We start from the raw sequence: 25399 nt of genomic DNA on the forward strand, positions 1-25399 counted from the left end.
AATCTCAGAAGCCAGAACAGCAAGAGGGATCGCTGCGCAGTGAAAGCAGCAATCCCTCTTGCTGTTCTGGCTTCTGGGATAGCTGCGCAGCCTGCATTCGCTCCATAAGACGCACACACATTTCCCCTTACTTTTTAGGAGGGGAAAAGTGAGAATTATAGAGCAAAAAATACGGTATTTTCTGCACTGGGTTGGAGAGGACCTGGGAGGTTAAAGTGTGGTGCTTTTATATAAAAGGGTTTGGGTTTTTATTCTGCTGTGATGTCCAGGCAAGAGGGGCTGCGGGTCGATGTGGTTCCCGAACACCGCCGAAATATGTCAGCCACAGGGGAAAGGGGTTTATCCTCCGGGATCCTGCCCCCCACAGAATTGACAAACCCCATTTTCGGAACAGGGTTGCGGCAAAGGACCCCGGAGGTTCGTCTTCATTTCATCCGCTATGGGTGCGGAAAAGCACTTTAAAGACGTCGTGTGACGGACCCGACTCTTCCCCGAGGCTTTTGCAAAATGCACTTTACTCGCAAGAAAGCGGATCGAGGAAGGAGACCTCCCAACCCTCGAGTTGTGTTCGACTATCCCCAAAGAGAGGAAATATGTAAGAATAATAATAAATCTGAATTTTTTTTCTGTTGACTGGCGATACAGAAAGGGCAGTGCTAATATTGAACGTCCTGAAAAATGCACTTTTCAAAAGCTCCCGGAGGTTTATAAATAAAAGACGACACGTGGTTAGTATATTGGCCTGTTGCGTTGTTCAAAATGAGAGGCGCCGCCGTGTTGGGGTGACCCCCGATAAAAGGGACCGATAGCGTTTTTTCCCACGTTCACATTTGAATTTCCAAGAATCCCCAAAACCAGAGTCCAGTTCTGAGCAATAAGATGCGTGTCTGGGGAATCAAAACCGACATAAGTTTCTGGTCTTCATGATAGACTTGAAACAGAGTGGAGGCTCAACCGGCGGAGTAAGGAAGATATTTTAGGGGTCATGAAGAACAAAACCAAACAGGCAGTTTCCTTTTTTTCCTCCCAGCCCACCCAAATGGTATGCTAATAAACGACTCGATATAAACACACACACACACACAAATATATATGTATTTTTTTCTTTCTTTCCAAAAAGGAAGCTTAGATGTGTATTTTTCACCTCTAGAACCCTCACACTGTGTTTGGGGAAAAGAAGTTGCTTAATATATTTATTCTTGTGAATGTCGGTGCAAAAAGAAGAATCTATATAACGTCGCAGGCTTTGATGTTTTATGTTTCCGGGCGAATGAGAGAAGGCGTTGAAAGCATTTTATCTGTTAAAACACTAATACTGCACACACAGAGAGAGAGAGAGAGATATACGTGCACGGAGATTTAAGTGTTCTGGAAAAGACCTACCTTTGCGATTTTTTCCCGTTTTTGTTTTAGCCTAACGAACCGCTTCTGTTTGCATTGAATGTTTTGTGTAAAATTGTAACTTCTATTTTTTTAAAGAAAATTGGGGTGGGGGAAAAAATAAATAAAGGCCTACATTTCCTATTAGGGATTCTGGACTGTTTTGGGGGGCGGAATGCGAAAGAAGGACAGTATTTATTTAAATGGGGGGAAGGGGAGAGAGAAAAGGGGTTTTTCATAAAATTTAATATAATGTGCTTGAAACGACGAGAAGGAGAGGGACTTTTCGGGTGAGATGTATTGTGTGGAACCATGAGATGTATATTGCACAACGAGAAAGGACGGATCTAGCAAAAATAAAGCCTTTTGCAGGATGGAAACGAAAATGGATGAGTTTGGTGTTTTGTTTATTTTGCCATTTTCCCTCCTTGTAAGACCTAGTCCGGCGTCCTGTTCTCGCGGTGGCAACCCAGATGCGGGGCCCGAGTTCGAGAGCCGCTCACCCCTCCTGCGGTTTCCAGCAGCTGAAATTCAGAAGAATTGCTCAGCAGAGCCTTGGAGCTTTCCATAGCCTTTTCCTCCACCAATCTGCCCCGTCCTCTTTTAAATCCTGTGGCAGGGAGTTCCAGGGTTTAGCTCTGTGATGAGGACATTCTGTTCATCTGTCCCGGGCCCTTTGCTGGGTGGCCCAAGAGTTGGAAGGGACCCTGATGTCCTATCTGGTCCCACCCCCTTGCAATGCAGGAAACTTTTGGCCCAACCTGGGATTCGAACCCGCAGCCCTGAGATCAAGAAAAGTCTCACGCTCTGCAAAGGGAGCCATGTATGAATGAATGAATCTTGATTTGCGTCAGCCGTCAGACATAGCGATAAAACAAGAATACGATATACGAAGAATAGAAATAAAAAGTCAGTTATATAAAATACATCTTAGGGCTTTGAATTAATGGTCAAATAGTGGATCTTATTGTGATTGCCCCAGCTAAAAGCCTTGCCACCTTTGCCGTCACCTGCTCATCTTGATCTGCCAAGAGAAAGGACACCTTCCTTCCTTCCTTCCTTCCTTCCTTCCTTCCTTCCTTCCTTCCTTCCTTCTCTCTCTCTCTCTCCTTCTTTCCTTCCTTCTCTCTCAATTTCTTTTTCCTTCCTTCCTTCCTTCCTTCCTTCCTTCCTTCCTTCCTTCCTTCCTTTCTTTCTCTCTCTCTCTCTCTCTCTCTCTCATCTTGATCAGCCGAGAGGAAGGACACGGGGGCAGTGGCTGGGCGACCCGGAATGGGCAGTAAAAGAGGGGGGATAATCTCATTCCTCAAGTCTTTATCAAGAGGGCAAGCCAGAAGGGCATGTGCCACCGATTCGGGACTACTGTCTCCACAGGGACATTTTTCGTGTGGCATCTGTTGGCATCGTCCCTCAAGTCCAGCCGAGGGCAAGACATTCAATCTTGCAAGAGTAAAAGCGCGTCTATATTTTGGAATTGCTAGATTATGCAGAGAGGGTGCCAGAGAGTCAAAAGGGGAAGGTGGAAAATAGTCTTGCCATGGGAAAAATTTCCTTATTGTGGCCAAGTTGTTCTGACGCTCGATATCATTTAGGCGCTGAAAAATTAAACGGTTTGCTCTGCCAAAACCTAGACAAGTTTGCCATAGCTTTTCTCCCAAGAAGCAGAAACCCTGGCCAGCCCTTGAAGCGTACAGGACCAAAAAATGGGTTCATCCCAACATACAGTCCCTCCTCTGACCATTACGCCCATTCAGCTGCAATTCCTGCCTTGCCTTGAAAGGGGGTCAGACTAGATGACCAGGTGGGGTCCCTCCCAACTCTACATCTCCGTGATGCTAAGATTCCCTCCTTGGCAATTCCTGCGGCTGCTCCGAGGTTACACGGATTGCCTACTATCAGCTGGGGGGGGGGGAATCACATTTATCCAGTTGATAGTATTTTTAATTGCCTGAGGGGGGTAGAGACAGGAGGGAGGGGAGATTTGGTTTGTTTGTTTGCAAACAGTGTCATCTAGTGGACGACAGCAGCGGCTTCCCCCTAAGAATTTTGGGAGTTGTAGTTTGTTAAGAGTGGTGCTGAGAGTCCTTAGGAGGCGCCTTGTCCCCCCCCCCCCCCGAAGAGCTACCATTCCCAGAGATTCCTGGGAAGAGGGATAGATTCTTAAGTCACTATTAAGTGACCAATTCTTTCTTCCTTCCTTCCTTCCTTCCTTCCTTCCTTCCTTCCTTCCTTCCTTCCTTCCTTCCTTCCTTCCTTCTCTCTTTCTCTCTGTTTTTCTGCCTGCCTTCCTGCCGTCTCTTTCAGTTCCTTCCTTCCTTCCTTCCTTCCTCCCCCCCCCCTTCCTTCCTTCCATCTCTCTTTCTCTGTTTTACTGCCTGTCTTCTTCCTTCCTTCTTTCCTTCCTTCCTTCTCCTTCTCTTTCTCTCTCTTGCCCGCTCGCTCTCGCTCTCTTCCTCCCTCCTCTCTTTCCTTTCTCCCTTCTCTCTCTCTCTCTCTCTCTCTCTCTCTCTCTCTCTCTCTCTCTCTCTCTTCCTTCCTTCCTTCCTTCTCTCTTTCTCTCTCTTTTACTGCCTGCCTTCCTACCTTCTCTCTCAGTTTCTTTCTTTCTTTCTTTCTTTCTTTCTTTCTTTCTCTTTCCCTTCCTTCCTTCCTTCCTTCCTTCCTTCCTTCCTTCCTCCCTTCCTCCTGCAGCAGTTGGATCCTCAAGTTTCAAACGCCGCCGTTGCACTATTGTATCGGTCGCGAGGAAGCCGATCTAGCTGGATAGGGTTACCATCAACAATAAGCTTCATAAATACAATCATGCGCTCTCCTCTGCACACCCAGTTTCCTGGGCTGAGCTCCATATACATCATAGAAACGTCGAATTGCAAAGGGACACCAAGTGGTCATCTATCCCAACCCGCTGCAAGGCCCACTCTCAAGGCAGAAATATATGCAGCCATCCCAGACAGGGATCAAACTTGCAACCTTGGTGTTACCAGCACCACAGTCAAGCCAACAGAGCTACAGTGGGACATTGGTTCTCAAACGCCTTGGTTCCCAAACACCAAAATCCCGGAAGTGTGTGTTCTGGTTTTCTAATGTTTTTCAGAAGCCGGACGTCCGACGCGGCTGTCGGCTATTGTTTCCGGGGCGCCTGCGCCAATCAAAAGCCGCGCCTCGGTTTCCGAACATTTCGGAAGCCAAACGGACTTCCGGAACGGATTAAGTTTGGCGCTTTTGCTCTTTATTTTGCGTTTTTGTTTTGGAGGCTTTTTCGGTTCATTTCTTTTTGTGACTGTGCAGAACCCAGTTCAGCTACTGATGGATTGGTTGTGTGACTACGGAAATGGATAAAAGCCCCCCATCCAAACAATGACTATCATTTGTGCAGGTAAAGGGGGGGAAATGTAATTGTAATTTTTATCATCTACAATACTGTCTTATTGGGGGTTGGGCTGGATGACCCCTTAGGGTCCCTTGCAAGTCGACAATTCTATGACAGATATAGAGCTCAGCCAGGGCCGGATTTAGGTTTGATGAGGCCCTCAGCTCCTGAAGGTAATGGGGCCCTTCATATGTCCAGCTGTCCTTTGTCAACAACAAATGGTCGCTGTTTTTTGTGTTGAATATATGTTCTATGGTAATTTATGGACCTCATAGGTATCTCAACACATTTGCCCATGTGGCCATGCAACCAGTCCATGCAGAATGTAGGCACCCTATATATAGAAAGGAGCAAACCAGGGATATTTTAGGGAGCAGGCGGGGGCCATGACTTACATCCTAGGAGCCGACACAACACAAAACACTGTTGCTGTACGCAGGTTTTATTTCATTTGTTTTTTATCTTACATTTTGGAAATGTACATTCAGTGTATTTTTCCCTTTAAATTTTTTGGGGGCCCCCAAGAGAGTGGGGCCCTAAGCTAGAGCTTGTTTAGCTTATACGTAAATCTGGCACTGATCTCAGCCCAGGAAGCCGGCCGGGCAAAGGGGAACGAACGATTGTGTTTCCAAGGCTGTCGTTGGCCAGGGCGACGGGTAACCCTACCCGGCTGGTTCGCTTTCCTCGCAGCCGATACAATGGCAAAACGGCGTCTGAAATGTGAACCTCCTATTATGAGCGGACGGCAGGCTGACGGGAGATGCTTCCAGGAGCCTCGCTGAGGCCACCCAGCGCCCAAAAGCGGACCGCGGGTTCGACGTTTGCCGGCGGGACCTGGACACAGCGAGGATGGAGCCTCTGCAACAGGAAATGTAAGTTTTCTCCTGTCCGGTGTTTGCATGAAACCGGTGTTAGAAATTAGCCAGTAGCCAGGCGCGTTTTGCAACAGAGTCCAGTTGCGGCAGAACATCTCCGTATGGCTAGTTCCTCCAGCTCTCTCCAGCTAAGCAACTCAGTCTCTTAAGCCAGGAAAGAGTATTCTCTATAAGACTGAATATCAATATAGGTATCAAGACTTTGAGATTAGACCACTGAAGGAGCCCGGAAAGCTATCTTCAGAGTGTGCTACCTGCAAAAAACGGGTGCAAAACGCCGGCGCCCTGTCTCTATCTACAACTCCATCCCCTCCAACGTTTCTCCCCTGAAAATAGGGACGTCCTATTCCATCCCCTCCAACGTTTCTCCCCTGAAAATAGGGACGTCCTATTCCATCCCCTCCAACGTTTCTCCCCTGAAAATAGGGACGTCTTATTCCATCCCCTCCAACGTTTCTCCCCTGAAAATAGGGACGTCCTATTCCATCCCCTCCAACGTTTCTCCCCTGAAAATAGGGACGTCCTATTCCATCCCCTCCAACGTTTCTCCCCTGAAAATAGGGACGTCCTATTCCATCCCCTCCAACGTTTCTCCCCTGAAAATAGGGACGTCCTATTCCATCCCCTCCAACGTTTCTCCCCTGAAAATAGGGACGTCCTATTCCATCTCCTCCAACGTTTCTCCCCTGAAAATAGGGACGTCCTATTCCATCCCCTCCAACGTTTCTCCCCTGAAAATAGGGACGTCCTATTCCATCCCCTCCAACGTTTCTCCCCTGAAAATAGGGACGTCCTATTCCATCCCCTCCAACGTTTCTCCCCTGAAAATAGGGACATCCTATTCCATCCCCTCCAACGTTTCTTCCCTGAAAATAGAGACGTCCTATTCCATCCCCTCCAACGTTTCTCCCCTGAAAAGAGGGACGTCCTATTCCATCCCCTCCAACGTTTCTTCCCTGAAAATAGAGACGTCCTATTCCATCCCCTCCAACATTTCTCCCGTGAAAATAGGGACGTCCTAAGAAAAAGCAGGACATCAACTCAGAAACCAGGACAGCTTCTGGCAATCTGGGACTGTCCCTGGAAAACCAGGGTGCCTAGAAGCTCTGCCAGCCCTGACTGACCTCTCTCTTTCCCCCAGGACACCCCAGTCTCCTCTGGAGCCCGAAGGCTGTGTGGAGGTGGCTGAGCTGCGGTCAGAGGTCCAGTTCCTCCTCTCGGGCCGCGGGAGCCCCAAGATGGACTGCATCGTTTGCTACTGCTCCTACGACCTGTCGGGCCGCCTTCCCCGGCGCCTCTACTGCGGCCACACCTTTTGCCAGGCCTGCATTCGGCGACTCCACGTCGTGGCCAACGAACAGCGCTGGATCCCTTGTCCGCAGTGTCGCCAGAGCACGCCGGCTCCCCGCGGAGGGGTCACCATGCTGGACCTGGATCTTGCGGCCTTCCTGGCGGTCAAGTCGGAGAAGGACCACCCTCGGGCCGTGGCCAGGACGGAGGCGGAGACGGCCTCCAAGTCGCCCGCCAAGGACCAGCCCATCACCCAACAACCCGCAGGCCTGTGCCACGAGGCAGTGACGCGGCCGTACTTGCCGCAAAACAACTGCTGCGCCGGCTGCCTCTGCTGCGGGACCACGGCAGATTTCCAAAGCTGACCGGGCGTCGACTGGGCCCCCCAACTGCCCCACATGTTGAAGGGATAGCAGAGGTCAGCTGCCCGCTGCAAGCACCACTTGCCTTCCAGCCCGTATTGTCTGAGAGTATTAACAAAAAATAATACTGCTATTTTCATCGATCGAATTCAGATCTCGCGCTCCCTGCTCAGTAAGCCGATGGAGGTGTGTAAGAAGGTTCCTAAAAATGGTTAGAAATGCAAGTGGGATATTTTTTCCAGTATGTGGTGCCATTGTGGGAAAGAGAAGGCGTTTTGGGAGACGATAAGCGACGAGATGGAAAAGATGTGATGGTACCAAAAATGCCCCAAGCTTTTCCTTTTCGTCCCAAGAGATTGCTGTTGTTGTTGAGTTGTTAAGTCGTGTCCGCCTCTTAGAGGACTGGAGTAAATATACGAACTATTTGAAAAGTGATTGTAATGAACAGGTTACGCTAGTAGGACTGCACGAAGTTTCGTAAGGAGGATTATCTGAAACATTGCAAGAAAGACTATGAGGAGAATTATTTTGTTGTTGTTGTTTAGTGGTGTCCGCCTCTTCATGACCCCCTGGACCAGAGCACGCCAGGCCCTCCTGTCTTCCACTGCCTCCCACAGTTTGGTCAAACTCATGCTGGTCGCTTCAAGAACACTGTCCCACCATCTCGGCCTCCGTCGTCCCCTTCTCCTTGTGCCTCCATCTTTCCCAACATCAGGGTCTTTTCCAGGGAGTCTTCTCCTGAGGTGGCCAAAGTCTTGGAGCCTCAGCTTCAGGATCTGTCCTTCCAGTGAGCACTCAGGGCTGATTTCTTTCAGAATGGAGAGGTTGGATCTTCTTGCAGTCCATGGAACTCTCCAGAGTCTCCTCCAGCACCATAATTCAAAAGCATCCATTCTTCGGCGATCAGCCTTCTTGATGGTCCAGCTCTCACTTCCATACATCACGACTGGGAAAACCAGAGCTTTAACTATATGGGCCTTTGTTGGCAAGGTGATGTCTTTGCTCTGTCGGAAAGGTGATGTCCCAAGAGATATGCGGCCACAAAGAACGGAAAGTTTGGGTACGAGAAGAAGACGAGGGAAAGCTCTGCTCCACGGTCCCCACAGAGGTCGTTTTCCAGCACAAACCGGGGACATTAATTTATTTTGTACGCCTCGGGGGGGGGGCGTCACTGCTATGCCAGGATACTGAGACTCACCTGGGTCCGTTTGCAGGACTGCCCCAAAGTCAACGTTTTCTGGGCAAAAGTATATTTTTTTAGATCTCTCAGATAACTGGGCAAAAACCATCCACCCGTCCCTTTGGAAATTGTGTTTGTTATTGAAGCCTTACATAACAAGGAACAGTTTTGCTTCCGGCCAGGACTTAAAAACTGCCAAATTTTGGATGACCTCAGCCGGGCAGATTCCTCGTAACTTCCCGAAGGTGAGACTTGTCGAAAAAGTATTTTGTCTGCAGAGTCCAAACTGCCCCTTCGGAGGAAAATCAGCTTGTTGGAGCCCCAAAAATGGATTTCCTAGAGTCTGCTCAGCAAATTTAGGAACTGGACTTCGAGACCTGCCCAAGTCCACTATGTCAGAGCAAGACGGGATTTGGGTTCAAATTTCCAGCTCCCCCTTTGGTTTGGTTTTCTCGACACCCGCTGGGTTCCTGCCTGCCATCTCTGGGCTTCCAATACATTGAGCCCGACGGACCGAGGAACTCTGTCTTTTGTATAACGGCAAATTGTTAGCAACCGCAAGGACGGAGATTTCTGCACAAAAGCGGGTTGGACTAGATGATCCTAGGGTCCCCTTCTAGACTTAAGCGGTCGCCTAACTTATGGACTTCTGAGGACGCTCTTGACGGACTCTGCCACGTCCGCGATAGCCTGGCCAAAGATGAGACGCGGTTTGGAGAAAGAAGTTGGATTTTTAAATTTTTTATTATTATAGTAAAACCAGAGTAGAATGAGTTTTTGCGAAGTTTGCTCCCATTAAACAGGGTTTAGGACGCTTTGGTGTGTTTCGTAGCATGGGTTTAACTCCCTAATCCTATCCCGCCTGCTCTAACCACTGCTCCTTACTGCCCAAACCAGCCGTTCTCCTCCCTCTCCCAAGCCCAAATCCTTTAACTGCCCTGTCACCTGTCTGTCACGCTCCACCCTCAGCCAATCGGCACGCGGCACACCCCAAAGATCCCGCCCACTGGACTCCACCTTACCTTAAACCCCACAGATATCTCTTTGGGTAATGCTTTGCCGTATGTCTCTTAATAGACGAACCCTACACAAGTCGTGTTAACAACGGCAAGCACCACACACACAAACACACAGAAAGCAGCCTTGTATTGGGGAGTTTTTAAAGTTTGGCGTTTTATTGTGTTTTTATATGCACTGCAAGCTGCCCAGGGTGGCCGTGGAATAATAATAATAATAATAATAATAATAATAATAATAATAATAATAAGGCGCTGGCACCTCTTCCTTTCTTGGAGCTTTTGAAAGCAGAGTTTGGATGGCCATTCATCATGGATTCTTCCGCTGGGGTTCCTGCATCGAAGGGGGGTGGACTGGATGACCTTTGGAGGTCCCTTCCAACTGTTATAAGAAGAAAAAACCTGCTTCTTTTCCCTTACGGGGTATCCAAGAGCCCGTTTAGAGTCCTTAAGCGGGTTCCCTACACCGCCATGTTTACTTAGGAAGCTTCCAGCTACCACATCTTGCCAGCTGCTTGGGAATTGGCTACAAGGAGCATTTGCCCGTTCCACAAAAATAAAAACCAGGTCAGTTCTGCTTCCCAGCTCCATCTGGTACCTTGGCTGAGAACCTCTCCCCCTGCCGCTTCCTATAGAAGAAATCATAGCTCGATTCTCGCTTGATCTTTATTATTATTATTGACCTTGGGATAAAGCAAGCAGCCTCTTCAAATCCAAAGAGACGAGGAAATGCAGTTTGTCTATATGCGGATAATAATAATAATAATAATAATAATAATAATAATAATAATAATATATTATTTATACCCCGCCCATCTGGATGAGTTTCCCCAGCCACTCTGGGCGGCTCCCAATCGAGTTTTTAAATGAAGTTTTTAAATCGAGTTTTAAAAACAATGCAGCTTCTCTGCTGGCGCGGGAAGGAGGGTGGAGAATTTGGGGGAAAGAATTTGGGAAATTGTGGCTGCCTCGTTAGGTACAAATGAGGTCTTGGAGGCGATCTCGTGGGGACGGAGTGTGCAAGTAGACTTGTGAAAAGGAGACAAACTTTCCCAAGGTGGGGGGGAAAAACCCACATAAAAAAGGAGGGATGGTCTTTTGAAAAGTCCTATGTACAAGTAAAAAAAAAAATGTTTCTAAGACAGAGACGATGCAGAGGAACGCGCATGGGATCCATCAGGTGGGCAGACGGCCTACGAAGCAGGGTGGATGAAAATCAACAGGTTTTTTTTAAAAATAAATTAATTCAAAAATGGATTTTTCCCATTTAAATCGGATTTTTAAAATTTTAAATAGCTTTTCATAGCTCTATGGCCCCCACAACCCCTTTGCTACCTCTGAGACCCCTCTACCCTTTTCATAGCTCTGTGGTCCCTTTCCTACCTCTGAGACCCCTCTACCCTTTTCATAGCTCTGTGGTCCCTTTCCTACCTCTGAGACCCCTCTACCCTTTTCATAGCTCTGTGGCCCCTCTACCGCTAGTCTACCTCTGAGACCCCTCTACCCTTTTCATAGCTCTGTGGCCCCTCTACCGCTAGTCTACCTCTGAGACCCCTCTACCCTTTTCATAGCTCTGTGGGCCCTTTCCTACCTCTGAGACCCCTCTACCCTTTTCATAGCTCTGTGGGCCCTTTCCTACCTCTGAGACCCCTCTACCCTTTTCATAGCTCTGTGGCCCCTTTCCGACCTCTGAGACCCCTCTACCCTTTTCATAGCTCTGTGGCCCCTCTACCGCTAGTCTACCTCTGAGACCCCTCTACCCTTTTCATAGCTCTGTGGCCCCTCTACCGCTAGTCTACCTCTGAGACCCCTCTACCCTTTTCATAGCTCTGTGGCCCCTTTCCTACCTCTGAGACCCCTCTACCCTTTTCATAGCTCTGTGGGCCCTTTCCTACCTCTGAGACCCCTCTACCCTTTTCATAGCTCTGTGGCCCCTTTCCGACCTCTGAGACCCCTCTACCCTTTTCATAGCTCTGTGGCCCCTTTACCGCTAGTCTACCTCTGAGACCCCTCTACCCTTTTCATAGCTCTGTGGCCTCTTTCCTACCTCTGAGACACCTCTACACTTTTCATAGCTCTGTGGCCCCTCTACCGCTAGTCTACCTCTGAGACCCCTCTACCCTTTTCATAGCTCTGTGGCCCCTCTACCGCTAGTCTACCTCTGAGACCCCTCTACCCTTTTCATAGCTCTATGGGCCCTTTCCTACCTCTGAGACCCTTCTACCCTTTTCATAGCTCTGTGGCCCCTCTACCGCTAGTCTACCTCTGAGACCCCTCTACCCTTTTCATAGCTCTGTGGCCCCCCACTTCCCTCAATTCTACCTCTTAGTCCCCTCTACCCTTTTCATAGCTCTGTGGCCCCCCACTTCCCTCAATTCTACCTCTTAGTCCCCTCTACACTTTTCATAGCTCTGTGGCCCCCCCACTTCCCTCAATTCTACCTCTAAGACCCCTCTACACTTTTCATAGCTCTGTAGCCACTTTCCTACCTCTGAGACCCCTCTGCGCTTTTCATAGCTCTGTGGCCCCTTTCCTACCTCTGAGACCCCTCTGTACTTTTCATAGCTCTGTGGCCCCCCCACTTCCCTCAATTCTACCTCTAAGACCCCTCTGCACTTTTCATAGCTCTGTAGCCACTTTCCTATCTCTGTGGTCTCCTCTATACTTTTCATAGCTCTGTAGCCTCTCTACCCCTCAGAGCTATGAAAAGGGTAGAGGTGTCTCAGAGGTAGAATTCGGGGAAGTTGGGTCCATAGAGCTATGAAAAGTGTAGAGGGGTCTCAGAGGTAGAATTGAGGGAAGTGGGGTCCATAGAGCTATGAAAAGTGTAGAGGGGTCTCAGAGGTAGAATTGAGGGAAGTTGGGTCCATAGAGCTATGAAAAGTGTAGAGGGGTCTCAGAGGTAGAATTGAGGGAAGTGGGGTCCATAGAGCTATGAAAAGTGTAGAGGGGTCTCAGAGGTAGAATTGAGGGAAGTTGGGTCCATAGAGCTATGAAAAGTGTAGAGGGGTCTCAGAGGTAGAAATGAGGGAAGTGGGGTCCATAGAGCTATGAAAAGTGTAGAGGGGTCTCAGAGGTAGAATTGAGGGAAGTGGGGGCCACAGAGCTATGAAAAGGGTAGAGGGGACTAAGAGGTAGAATTGGGGGAAGTGGGGTCCATAGAGCTATGAAAAGTGTAGAGGGGTCTCAGAGGTAGAATTGAGGGAAGTGGGGGCCACAGAGCTATGAAAAGGGTAGAGGGGACTAAGAGGTAGAATTGAGGGAAGTGGGGTCCATAGAGCTATGAAAAGTGTAGAGGGGTCTCAGAGGTAGAATTGAGGGAAGTGGGGGCCACAGCTATGAAAAAGGTAGAGGGGTCTCAGAGGTAGAATTGAGGGAAGTGGGGGCCACAGAGCTATGAAAAGTGTAGAGGGGTCTCAGAGGTAGAGGGGCTACAGAGCTAGGAAAAGGGTAGAGGGGTCTCAGATGAAGAAAAGGGGTAATGGGGCTACAGAGCTATGAAAAGGGTAGAGGGGTCTCAGAGGCAGGAAGGGGTAGAGGGGCCACAGAGGTATGAAAAGTGTAGAGGCGTCTCAGAGGCAGGAAAGGGGTAGAGGAGCCACAGAGGTAGGAAAAGCGTAGAGGGGTCTCAGAGGTAGGAAAGAGGTAGAGGGGCCACAGAGGTATGAAAAGGGTAGAGGGGTCTCAGAAGTAGGAAAGAGGTAGAGGGGCCACAGAGCTATGAAAAGGGTAGAGGGGTCTCAGAGGTAGGAAAGAGGTAGAGGAGCCACAGAGCTATGAAAAGTGTAGAAGGGTTTCAGAGGTAGAGGGACCACAGAGCTAGGAAAAGGGTAGACGGGCCTCAGATGTAGAAAAGGGGTAGAGGGGCCACAGAGCTATGAAAAGGGTAGAGGGGTCTCAGAGGCAGGAAAGGGGTAGAGGAGCCACAGAGGTATGAAAAGCGTAGAGGGATCTCAGAGGTAGAGGGGCCACAGAGCTATGAAAAGGGTAGAGGGGTCTCAGAGGCAGGAAAGGGGTAGAGGAGCCACAGAGGTATGAAAAGTGTAGAGGGGTCTCAGAGATAGGAAAGGGGTAGAGGGGCCACAGAGCTATGAAAAGGGTAGAGGGGTCTCAGAGGCAGGAAAGGGGTAGAGGAGCCACAGAGGTATGAAAAGCGTAGAGGGGTCTCAGAGGTAGAGGGGCCACAGAGCTATGAAAAGGGTAGAGGGGTCTCAGAGGCAGGAAAGGGGTAGAGGAGCCACAGAGGTATGAAAAGTGTAGAGGGGTCTCAGAGATAGGAAAGGGGTAGAGGGGCCACAGAGCTACGAAAAGGGTAGACGGGCCTCAGATGTAGAAAAGGGGTAGAGGGGCCACAGAGCTATGAAAAGGGTAGAGGCGTCTCAGAGGCAGGAAAGGGGTAGGGGGGCCACAGAGCTATGAAAAGCGTAGAGGGGCCTCAGAGGTAGCAAAGGGGCAGAGGGGCCACAGAGCTCTACCCCTTTCCTACCTCTGATACCCCTCTACCCTTTTCCTACCTCCATCCTCCCTTACAGCCCTTTCCCTACCCAGAACCCATCACTATTTACCTCTGAAATTGAAATTGCCTCCCCTGTAGCTCAAGAGCACCCCCCCAAAGCATCATACGTATATCAAAGTAATTGCAGAACTGAAATACAATTAAGAAGTATATTAATAGTGAAATAATAATTCAGCTCTAACTTAAAAGGATTTTTTTTATTCACAACAAACTGAACAATGCAAACACCTTGGCATTTGGCGATGACAAAAGTTCCTTTAGAAACACAGTTTACAAAGACTCATCATCTGGTTTCCGGAAACTTGCTATGACGTGAAATAGGTGCAAACATATGATGCAAACTACTAATAATGATAAATAGCAGAATGTCGGCACCCTATATATAGAAAGGAGTAAATTGGTGATATTTTAGGGAGCAGGCGGGGCCCATGACTTACATCACAGGAGCCTACACAACACAAAACACTGTTGCTGCATGTAGGTTTTATTTCATTTTTTATCTTATATTTTGGAAATGCACATCCTGGTTGTTTTTTTCCCTTTAAATTTTTTTGGGGCCCCCAAGAGAGTGGGGCCCTAAGCTAGAACTTGTTTAGCTTATACTTAAATCCGGCACTGATTGCTTCAGCGCTCACCAAGAACAATTGCAAAGACCTGGACCCTTCGCAGATTATTGGGGAGACGTCTGGGACCCCAATTCACCCCATGGGGTTCGCTCTCTGTCCCCAGCTGACACCCTTCATTCTCATAGCTGTCAATGTTTCCTTTTTTAAAAAGGAAATACCCTTATTCCAAATAGGATTCCTCGCAAGAAAAGGGAAACGTTGACAGCTATGGCCATTATTCCCTGCGTTGTCCTTGAACCCCAATGATGACCTAGCAGAGAAGCGAGTTTTCAAATCCATCGCCCCACCCACTTCACCCTCTGGCTCCGCCCATTGGCCCCTGAAAGCTTCCCCAGGTGGAGAAAGCGGCCCTCGGCTGCCAAACAGCCCCCTCGCCTCCCTCTCTGGCAAAATCCTTTCCCACCCCTTCCTTGCCCCGATCCCGGGTTTCTCATAGGGTCTTCACAGCAGCAACGGCAGGGAAACCACCCCAGGCGACTCGAGCGAGCGAGCCCAGCCGCGTGGAGAGCGAGAAAAATGAAAACCGAACGCCACCAGGCTTGCTTTTGCAACCTTTCGGGTCGGGGACACCACAGAGAAGGCACCTACATCCCCGAAGAGACAAACCGCATCTCTACGTTGGCGCCGGGCTCGCATCTGCCCACCCGGCGCTTGGCAGCGAAAGGGAAGACTTTGCGGAAGGCCCTCTGGAAACTGGCGCCCATGAAGGCGTAGACGATGGGGTTGAGGGAGGAGCTGGCGTACGACATGCAGTGAGCCCAGATTTTCAGCTTGTAGGTGTAATAGTTGCGGCGGAAACCGGTGCCGAAGGCCTGGGCCAGAATCAGAAGCTGCATTGGGCCCCAGCAGATGGCGAAGAGGACGACGATGGTGCCCACCATCCGCGATATCTTGCCCCGCATGGCTTCTGAGCGCTCGGCCAGCTGTTGAACCTGCGAGGAGTCAAGAAGGGGACTTGCAATCAGATCGGCTTGGCTTCTGCGTTCTTGACTCTGCTGCCCGTGGAGGCGCAGGTCAGTTCTGTGTCTGCCAGCTCCATCTGGTGTGCAGGATGAGACTGTCTGGCCAGAGTGGTGCATGCTCTGGTTATCTCCTGCTTGGACTACTGCCATGCGCTCTACGTGGGGCTACCTTTGAAGGTGACCCGGAAATTGCAATTAATCCAGAATGTGGCAGCTAGACTGGGGACTGGGAGTGGAGACCACAAATCACCGGTCCTGAAAACCTACCTCCCAGGACATTTCCGAGCACAATTCAAAGTGTTGGTGCTGACCTTTCAAGCCCTAAATCGCCCAGTATCCCTGAAGGAGCGTCTCCACCCCAGACACCAGTGTCCATCTCCCGAGGCCCTTCTGGCGGTTCCCTCCCTGCGAGAAGTGTGGTTACAGGGAACCAGGCAAAGGGCCTTCTTGGTGGTGGCCCCCTCCCATCAGATGTCAAGGAAATAAACAACTACTTGACTTTTAGAAGACATCTGAAGGCAGCTCTGTTTAGGGAAATTTTTAATGTCTGATGTTTTATTGTGTTTTTAATATTCATCTGGTACGCAGGCTGAGACCCTCCCTGCCCGCAGACTGTCTGGCCAGAGTGGCGCATGCTCTGGTTATCTCCTGCTTGGACTACTGCCATGCGCTCTACGTGCGGCTGCCTTTGAAGGTGACCCGGAAACTGCAACTAATGCAGAATGTGGCAGCCAGACTGGGGACTGGGAGTGGAGACCACATAACACTGGCATAGGCGCCGACTCCATGGGGCTTGAGGGGGCCCGAGCCCCCTCAAAAATTCGTTTGGGGGGGCTCTGCCCCCCCAATAATCTCCGGCGCCCCTCCAGCAGAGCGCCATCGCCGCCCCTCCCCCAGCCCAAAATGCACAGGGGGGGCGGGCTGCATGCCTCCTGCCCTCCCTCCCGAGCAAAAGCTCCACCCAATTTCCTTTGGAGCTGATTAATAGGCGCAGCACGCTCTCCCCTATTCGCTCACGAGGAGGCGGCGCCACTTTATTTGCATATTCATGAGCTTATTTATTATTCATGAGCTTTCCCGGGCCCCCCCAATATTTTTTATAAGTCCGCGTCGCTGAACACTGGTCCTGAAAGAGCTACATTGGCTCCCAGACATTTCCAAGCATAATTCAAAGTGTTGGTGCTGACCTTTCAAGCCCTAAATGGCCCAGTAGACCTGAAGGAGCGTCTCCACCCCAGACACTGGGGTCCCTCTCCCAAGGGCCTTCTGGTGGTTCCCTCCCTGCGAGAAGCAACGTTACAGGGAACCAGGCACAGGGCTTTCTCGGTGGTGGCGCCCACCCTAAACCAAAGGTTGGCAAGGCTTACCGGGCATGGGCCGGATCATTCCCACAGAGATCCTTCATGGGCTGGGCCGGCGCAGCACAACGCCAGAAATCACATCTGCGCATGCCCAGATGCTGAAAATCGCACCTGCGACGAAGCGATTTTCGGTTTCTGGGCATGTACAGAAGCGATTTCTGGCACCGCAAACATAAAGATCAGGCTTACTAGCCACTTTGCTTCTCAATATTCTCTGCTTGGCCTCTGCTATTTTCTCCTACCAATAGAAAACCCACTTAAGGACTCTAGACACGCTCAGATACCCCATAAGGGAAAAAGGAGCAGTTTATTACCTATAACAAGAGCATGCAAAGATGTCCTCTATTTCCTAAATAACTCGTAGGGAAGTTCTGCCTGGTCCAGCCTCACATTTCTCACATTGCATAACCAGATATTACATCTGGAGATTGTAGAAATTACAAGTGGAAGAGTTTTGGAACCTGAGCTCGCTCTGTTTCCTCTTCCCTCCCCATTCCTCTTTCCTTTTGTGCTGTCTGCTTGGCCTCTGTTATTTCCTCCTACCGATAGGGAACCCACTTAAGGACTCTATAGGGGCTTTTGGATATCCCATAAGGGAAAAGGAGTGGAGTTTTTCCTTATAACGTTTTGATAATAAACCTGATTTGCAAGCGGTGGTAGTGGAATAATGGCGACTGTAAGATTGTCATGCGATTGATACCTGGTTCTCTGAGGTCTCCACTGTGGGGCGTCCCATCTGGTACAGCATGGCGGTGTAGCAAAGGAGGATCGTCAGCAAGGGGAGCAGGTAAACCACCAGGAAATTGTACAGGATGAAGGCTCTCTTGTGGGTGACAGAGGGGAAAGTCTCGCTGCAGTAGGTCCGGGGCCCGAACCAGTAGCCTTCGGTCAGCTGGTTGTAGACCAAAACCGGGGTGGAGATGGCGAAGGAACCTGCGGGAGGATAAGGCCAGGGTCCCAAATTCACCCAACGGTTCTGAAGTCTCGGACAGAACCGGCTCAAATCTTAGGTCAAGTGGGGCAACGTCCTCCAGCAAAAGATGTTCTGCTGGGTTTTGCGGCAAAGCAAAATGGACTTCCTGGTCCGATAAGGTGCAATGGGCAATCTATACGGAAGATCGATTGTATACAGCGGCACCTTGGTTCTCAAACGCCTTGGTACTCAAACAACTTGGAACCCAAATGCTGCAAACCTGGAAGGAAGTGTTCTGGTTTGCAAACGTTTTTCGGATGCCGAACGTGCTCCGTTTTGAGTGTTAGGCTGAGGTCTGTCTGGTTCTGCTATATACAGTGGTACCTCGGCTTACATACGCTGCAGGTTACAGAATCCGCTAACCCAGAAATAGTGCTTCAGGTTAAGAACTTTGCTTCAGGATGAGAACAGAAATCGTGTGGCGGTGTCAGCAGGAGGCCCCATTAGCTAAACTGGTGCTTCAGGTAGGTTAAGAACAGCTTCAGGTTAAGAACAAACCTCCAGAATGAACCCGAAGTACCACTGTAATCCATTTTGGTACCTTGGTTCTCAAACTTAATCTATTCCAGAAGTCTGTCCCAGAATCAAAGCGTTCCAAAACCATGGCGCGCTCTCCCATAGAAAGTCACGCAAAACGGATTAATCCGTTCCAGACTTTTGCCCCGCAGGAGATGGGTGGCAAGGGCGCTGGCCAAGGTTTGGGCCGAGGTGAACAGGCAGGGATCCCCCTTTGGTGCAAAGCGAAGGGTCCTCTATGCTTTGCCGGCCCCCCTACTCACCGACCCAGATGCTGGCACTGACGGTGGCCGCTACGAAGGGGGTGCGTTGCCGCAGGGCTCGAAGGGGAAAGACGGTTATGTACCAACGGTCAACACTCATAGCGGTCAGGGTGATGCATGTGGCTTGCACAGAGACCTGCAAAGCCAAGAAGACAGGGTGGGGTTATTATTAAAGTGGGACCTTGGTTCCCAAATGCCTTTGTTGTTGTTGTTTAGTTGTTTAGTTGTGTCCGCCTCTTCGTGAGCCCCTGGACCAGAGCACGCCAGGCACTCCTGTCTCCCACTGCCTCCCGCAGTTTGGTCAAACTCATGCTGGTAGCTTCGAGAACACTGTCCCACCATCTCGTCCTCTGTCGTCCCCTTCTCCTTGTGCCCTCCATCTTTCCCAGCATCAGGGTCTTTTCCAGGGAGTCTTCTCCTGAGGTTGCCAAAGTCTTGGAGCCTCAGCTTCAGGATCTGTCCTTCCGGTGAGCACTCAGGGCTGATTTCCTCGCTTTACTGGCCAAGGGAGCCGGCGTACAGTTTCCGGGTCATGTGGCCAGCAGGAGTAAGCCGCTTCTGGCAAACCAGAGCAGCGCACGGAAACGCCGTTTACCTTCCCGCCAGAGTGGTACCTATTTATCTACTTGCACTTCGACGTGCTTTCGAACTGCTAGGTTGGCAGGAGCAGGGACTGAGCAACGGGAGCTCACCCCATCATTGCGGGGATTCGAACCGCCGACCTTCTGGTCGGCAAGCCCCAGGCTCTGTGGTTTAACCCACAGCGCCACCTGCGTCCCTTAAATTTATAAATAAACAATAATTAATAAGTAACATATAGCTGACAGAGGTCCCCTACACCCATTCTTGTCCCTTATCCTTGAGGGAAGAACTTTCATTGACCATACTTATGCAGACTGAGTCTAGAAGCTGCTGTGTAGCATGAAATCTCTGGCAAAGCCTCCTTCAAGACCATGAACCTGGAAGCGTTATGAAGCTGCCCGTTGCTAGAAGTCCCACAGAGACTACGGTGGCACCTTGGATTACAGACGCTTCAACGCCTTCATTCCCAAAAATCAGAGTTGGCTTTACAGCCCTGTTCTCCATCAAGGGACCCTTAAGTCCGTTATCGGTCAGAGAAAAATTGGATGGTGCTAGGACGTTGCTTGCCCAGAGCTGCAAAGATGATGATGATGATGATGATGATGATGATGATGATTTATACCCCGCCCTCCCCAGCCAAGCCCGGGGTTCAGGGCGGCTGTTAGATTTCCTACGAGGGCAGACTAGCAGATGAAATTATTGGACTATATTTTTTTGGGGGGGGGGAATGAATGAATTCGTATGCCCCATAAATAACCCAGAGATGCATTTTAAATATAAGGGCACATTCTACTCATGTAAAAACACGCTGATTCCCAGACCGTCCGTGGGCCAGATTGAGAAGGCGATTGGGCTGGATCCGGCCCCCGGGCCTTAGTTTGCCTAACCATGGTTTAAAGGATTTGGGGGGGGGGCAGATCGCCCCTGCATGCAGTCACAAACTCACCTGTTGGATGTAATTGACAAATTTGCACATAAACTCCCCAAAAATCCAGCCCGGAAGAGGATAAAGGACAGCCGTGAACGGGACACAGCAGACGAGGAAAATGATATCTGTGACGGCCAAGTTCACTGTTTGGACAAAGGGCACAATTTGGAAAAAGTTTAGAAGAAGAAGAAAAGATAAATTGAAGGGAGCAACTTCGCTGTAAGGAAAGCGTGGAGGTTTTTATCATTTAGAGGAAAAGCATGAAATTACATCGAAAGTGACTAGAGGAAAGTTTTCTTCCCTTTCAGAAATGGCTAGCTTAACTGGTAGAATAAGGGACGGATCTACACACAGGGGGTTGGGGAAGAAATGCTATAAATAAGTCAGAAATCAAATCGTCATAACGAAAGAAAAAAACCGCTATGGAAAAACAGCATAGATTTTTTTATTACTCTCCTGCGCCCTCTGGTGTTGCATGTTTATAACGCTGATTTTTTCAAAAAAAAAATCTAATGTAGCTGAGTCCTCAAAGAAAGAGTCTTTAAAGAAGATTGGGGGGACGGACGGACGGTGGAACATTTGAAAAAGTTATTGTCAGCAACTTGAAACGTTAGTAGGATGAGAATAAATTTAGCAGCAAAATCATCAACGGAGGGAAAATGGGAAGAGAAAGAATAATTAGAATACGTTGCAATAAAGAGAAAATTGAAATGAACCATGGAAGAGGAAAGGGAAGTTGATGCTTGGTTTGTTTTTGTTTGAAAATGAAAAATAAAATTTTTTATAAGTTTTTCTCCCTTTCTAATAACACCAGGAATCGTGGGCATCTCGTGAAGGTGAAAGATTCTGGACAGGTTTAAAAAAAAAGTGGTTCCTATCCTATAAGTGTGGGATGTGAAACACAAGAGCAGTCAAGTACAACATTCCTAGAGTGAACATGTTTAGACATGGGGAGGGATGTTTGTCCAGCCAGCAGGTAAACTTCCTGTTTCCCTCTGGGCTGGGACAGACTTCCTCTACATGTGACCAGAGGTGGGTGTGGCCTCACCTGTGCAGGTAATGACAAAAGCACAGGGCAGGGGCAGCCATCTCTCTCTCTTCCATCTCTTCCATCTCTCTTCCATGCATCGAAGAAGCAACATCTACTGAGCGAAAGATGCCCTCTTGGCTCCCAGCCAAGAGAGGACAAAGGGATGTCTTCTTATAAGATAGACTCCAAATGTATGTTACTTCATTAAGCTTAAGTCTGCCTTCTGGGATCTGATTGTGAACAGAATGTGAGTAAACTCCTTTTTGTACTTTTGTAAAAGACTGTGTCGTCTCTTCTGTTTTATGAGGGAATAAGGGGGAATTACCAGAATATTTATTAGAGAGGCTTAAGTGAGCCTGAGCAAACGCTGCCGTTGCAAACTTAAAATAAAGGGGAATGTTTTACTCTGCTGAAATTGGGGAACTTGTTAACACAAGTTGGATAAGGATATAATCAGACAATATATCCTCTCCTGCATCCCTGAACATTCCCACAATAAGAACATCCCAAAAGAGTGTAAGAACTGCTTGGCCCAACTTGGCCAGCACCTTTTCTCCCAGCGGCTGACCAGATGCTTTTTGGAAACCTGCAAGCAAGATTTGAACCCAGGGCATTACTGCTCCTGACCGTGGATGCACAGCAGAGCGGTCCTGGCTAGCAGCAAACAGAACAGGCATCAGCTAGTAGCCCTAGCAGCTTTGACCCTCCTTCCCACCCATCCAGGTGCCTCCATTATTCTCACCAAACTCACCAATGTAGAAATTGGTCGCCGTCCTCATCTGCTTTTGCTTGGCGAGGACGTAGATCACGAGGGAGTTGCCCGCCAGACCCACCACCATCAGGACGGCGAAGAAGAGGGGCACCAGCCACGCGTCCACCAGGCGCGGCGGGCTCCGGGGCTCCGAGACATTGGCGCACCACAGCCCTGCGTTGCAGGCCGAGCTGTTTGGGAACAGGAAGGAATCGTTGAGGTCGGAGACGGAGGAGCCCACTAGCATGGCTCCGCTTTGCGTCGAGAGCAGCCTCTGCCGGCCAGGAGCAGCAAATTGGGGCTCGGGACGTCCTTTGGCAAGAGTCTTCAGCACCTCGGACAGCTCAGCAAGCGAGAGAGATGTTGCGCCGCTTCTCAAATGGGGATCTAGGAAACTCTGGCGGACTCAGGGCTGAGGGATACCGAATTGGGACTTAGGACATCTGGTGGCAAGAGTTTTCAGCACCTTGGACAGCTCACCATGCAAGAGAGATGTTGCGCCGTTCCTCAAATGGGAATCTAGGAAACTCTGGAGGACTCAGGGCTGAGGGACACCGAACTGGGGCTTGGGACGTCCGGTGGCAAGAGTTTTTAGCACCTCGGACAGCTCACCAAGCGAGAGAGATGTTGCGCCGCTCCTCAAATGGGGATCCAGGAAACTCTGGCGGACTCAGGGGCTGAGGGACACGTTGGGGATCTCGTCCTGGCTTGGCGTCATCTTAAGAGGAGCCAATCCTGTGACAGTTATGACTCTCTCCTCCCCTGAAGTCTCAGAAAGAGACCTGCATCTCTCCTACTCCAGAGTCCTTCTTGCACACCTTTTGCAGTGTCCTCTGCTTCTCAGGTTCCTTGCAGAATGCAGGATGCTCACCTGAAACTCAATGAGGACCAGCAACGCACCAGGGACCAGTTCTCGGGCACAAAGGTGGCATCCGTCAGCAACACATGCCATCAAACGGGCACGCTCCTTTCAGAGCAGAGGGTTCTTATTCCGACCCAGAGGAAATCTTGGGACGCAGGAATGGTGCTCCGATCTGAATGGGTTGCCAGTCCAACCATCCAGCCACCTGGGACCACCGCCCAGCTCCGAAAGGACCCAGGCGTCCTGCAAGTTGGAGAAAGCCGGGAGGAAAGAAGGGCTGGTGGGTTTTAAGTGGCGGAGCGATTGCTCCCCTCCTACTCTTTGCAAAAGCAGAATTTCTCCTCTCGGGTCTCCAAGCAGGCGATTGGCTGATTGTTCTATTTTTTTCCTCTCTCTTTCTCCACCTGGGGAGGGGGAGATCTTGCTACCAGGCAACCCCCTTTAGAGAGGACTCGACTGATGGGCTAATTCAGCAGGCACGGAAGGCATGAAATTATTATGCCACGTGCAGATAGAGAGAGAGAGATGGAAGGCACAGACATTTGCTCTTCGTTCCGGCTTTGCAGACAAAGCACACCAGATTCAGGAAAATCCACGTGCCAATTTTTTTAACATATAAATTATAGTACAAACCACAAAATTTCGCCACCTATGCAATCTTTTTTTTTTGGACTTCCATCAGCACCTCTGATGATCCACCGTTTTAACCACTTCTTATGCAATTCTTAACTTCATATTGCCATTAATTATCATAACTAATCATCCTCCCCTTTATCCATTTTTGCAATACTTCCAATAATTCTCCTCACAAAACTTCTTGCAAACCTACAAACATGGTCTGATCATCACAATTACTTTTCAAATAGTCTGTAAATTTAGGCCAGTCTTCTGTGAATTTCTGGTCCCACAGATTTCAAATCCTTCCTGTTAATTCTGCATAGTCCATTAATTTCATCCTCCATTCTTCTTTCGTCGGTAATTCTTCTTGCTTCCATTTTTTGTGCCAATAATATTCTTGCTGCTGTTGTTGCATACAAAAACAACTTACATTCTTTTCTGTTTATATCACTTGAAATTCCACGTGCCGATTAATGACTTTCCGTCCAAGTTCGAAAGCAAGCCGCTTGGCAGTGGCTCGCAAAAGCTCCGCACATCCTCCGTTTTCGAGGTAAACGGGCAAATCCCTTTTGGAGTTTAGATTCAAAGCCAGCTGGGAAAAGCTCTCTCTGTGACTGTCAAGTTTCATTCAAGTTCGCTGCCATAGAAGCTGAAAGCACATTTGCAAAAAACATAGAAGGAAACTGCATCGGCTCAAGACAGGGGGAAACCCCGAGGACTTGAACAGAAAAAGATTTAAAGTATTTATTTAGTTTCCAGCAGCTCTTAATATTTAGCATGGATGTGATTCCTAAAGTCCTTCCTTGATATGTGTAGCTGAATGCAAAGGAAGCTAATAACCTCATCTGCACAATGTGTTTAAAATCAGAGTTATGCCCAGGGCCGGATTTCGGTTTGATGAGGCCCTAAGCTACTGAAGGTAATGGGGCCCTTTATATGTCCAGCTGTACTTTGTCCACAACAAATTGCTGCTGTTTTTTGCGTTGAATATATGCTATATGGTCATTTATTGACCTAATAGTTATCTCAAGCCATTATGGATCATTTCCCAATACTCTTTTACCCCTTTCCATCTCATCTCTGGGGGACGTGGGTGGCGCTGTGGGTTAAACCACAGAGCCTAGGACGTGCCGATCAGAAGGTTGGTGGTTCGAATCCCCGCGATGGGGTGAGCTCCCGTTGTTCGGTCCCGCATCCTGCCCACCTAGCAGTTCGAAAGCACATCAAAGTGCAAGTAGATAAATAGGTACCGCTCCAGCGGGAAGGTAAACAGCATTTCTGTGCGCTGCTCTGGTTCGCCAGAGGCAGCTTAGTCCTGCTGGCCACATGACCCGGAAGCTGTACGCCGGCTCCCTCGGCCAGTAAAGCGAGATGAGCGCCACAACCCCAGAGTCGGTCACGACTGGACCTAATGGTCAGGGGTCCCTTTACCTTTACTTTATCTCATTTCTTGGCTTTGTCTGTTTTTACAGCGGGAAATATTCACGATTTCCACAAGGGCCAACATTGATGCCGAAATCCAGCTTCACCTGAGCTCTGTGAGTTCAGCTTTCTCCCGATTGAAGTGCAGAGAGTTTGAGGACCGGGACATTCGCAGGGAAACCAAAATGCTTGTTTCCAAAGCTATTGTACTACCAACCTTACTGTATGCCTGTGAAACATGGACCACTTATAAACGCCATCTCCAACTCCTTGAAAGATTCCATCAACAGTGTCTCCAAAAAAATTTACACATCACTTGGGAAGACAGGTGAACTAATACCAGTGTACTGGAAGAAGCAAAGATCGCCAGTGTCGAAGCGATGATTCTTCAACATCAACTTTGTTGGACTGGTCATGTGTGGATGCCTGATGATCGTCTTCCAAAGCAACTCCTCTATTTCGAACTTAAAAACGGAAAGCGTAATGCTGGTGGTTAACAAAAGAGGTTCAAAGACT

At 49.2% G+C, this 25399-nt stretch overlaps 2 protein-coding genes across 2 annotated transcripts; one reads left to right on the forward strand and one right to left on the reverse strand.

Moving 5' to 3' along the window:
• The first annotated feature begins 5599 nt into the window (after positions 1–5599).
• LOC128405871 (RING finger protein 224-like) lies at positions 5600–7298 on the forward strand. Its single transcript, XM_053372872.1, has 2 exons — positions 5600–5622; positions 6767–7298. Exons 1-2 carry the CDS (start codon positions 5600–5602, stop codon positions 7278–7280), a joined length of 537 nt encoding a protein of 178 aa, XP_053228847.1. The 3' UTR covers positions 7281–7298.
• Positions 7299–15187: 7889 nt separating this feature from the next.
• Positions 15188–22441, reverse strand: KISS1R (KISS1 receptor). The gene is made up of 5 exons (XM_053372972.1): positions 21982–22441; positions 20219–20343; positions 18691–18826; positions 17639–17871; positions 15188–15547 (listed from the first exon to the last, which is right to left on the reverse strand). The coding sequence occupies exons 1-5, from the start codon at positions 22226–22228 to the stop codon at positions 15200–15202; spliced, it is 1089 nt and encodes a 362-aa protein (XP_053228947.1). The 5' UTR covers positions 22229–22441; the 3' UTR covers positions 15188–15199.
• Between the last annotated feature and the right edge of the window lie 2958 nt (positions 22442–25399).

This window comes from Podarcis raffonei, chromosome 18 (genome assembly GCF_027172205.1).
Source record: "Podarcis raffonei isolate rPodRaf1 chromosome 18, rPodRaf1.pri, whole genome shotgun sequence".
NCBI classification, from domain to species: Eukaryota; Metazoa; Chordata; class Lepidosauria; order Squamata; family Lacertidae; genus Podarcis; species Podarcis raffonei.

What these genes read in the sequence shown, in the direction of transcription:
- LOC128405871 (XM_053372872.1), top strand. Translation starts at nt 5,600, where the DNA reads ATGGAGCCTCTGCAACAGGAAAT. An exon ending in GAGCCTCTGCAACAGGAAAT is followed by an intron (nt 5,623 to 6,766) that starts GTAAGTTTTCTC and finishes TCTTTCCCCCAG; the next exon opens with GACACCCCAGTCTCCTCTGG.
- KISS1R (XM_053372972.1), bottom strand. Translation starts at nt 22,228, where the DNA reads ATGCTAGTGGGCTCCTCCGTCTCCGACCTCAACGATTCCTTCCTGTTC. An exon ending in GGCGACCAATTTCTACATTG is followed by an intron (nt 20,344 to 21,981) that starts GTGAGTTTGGTG and finishes TTGTCCAAACAG; the next exon opens with TGAACTTGGCCGTCACAGAT. An exon ending in TTGTCAATTACATCCAACAG is followed by an intron (nt 18,827 to 20,218) that starts GTGAGTTTGTGA and finishes TTGGCTTTGCAG; the next exon opens with GTCTCTGTGCAAGCCACATG.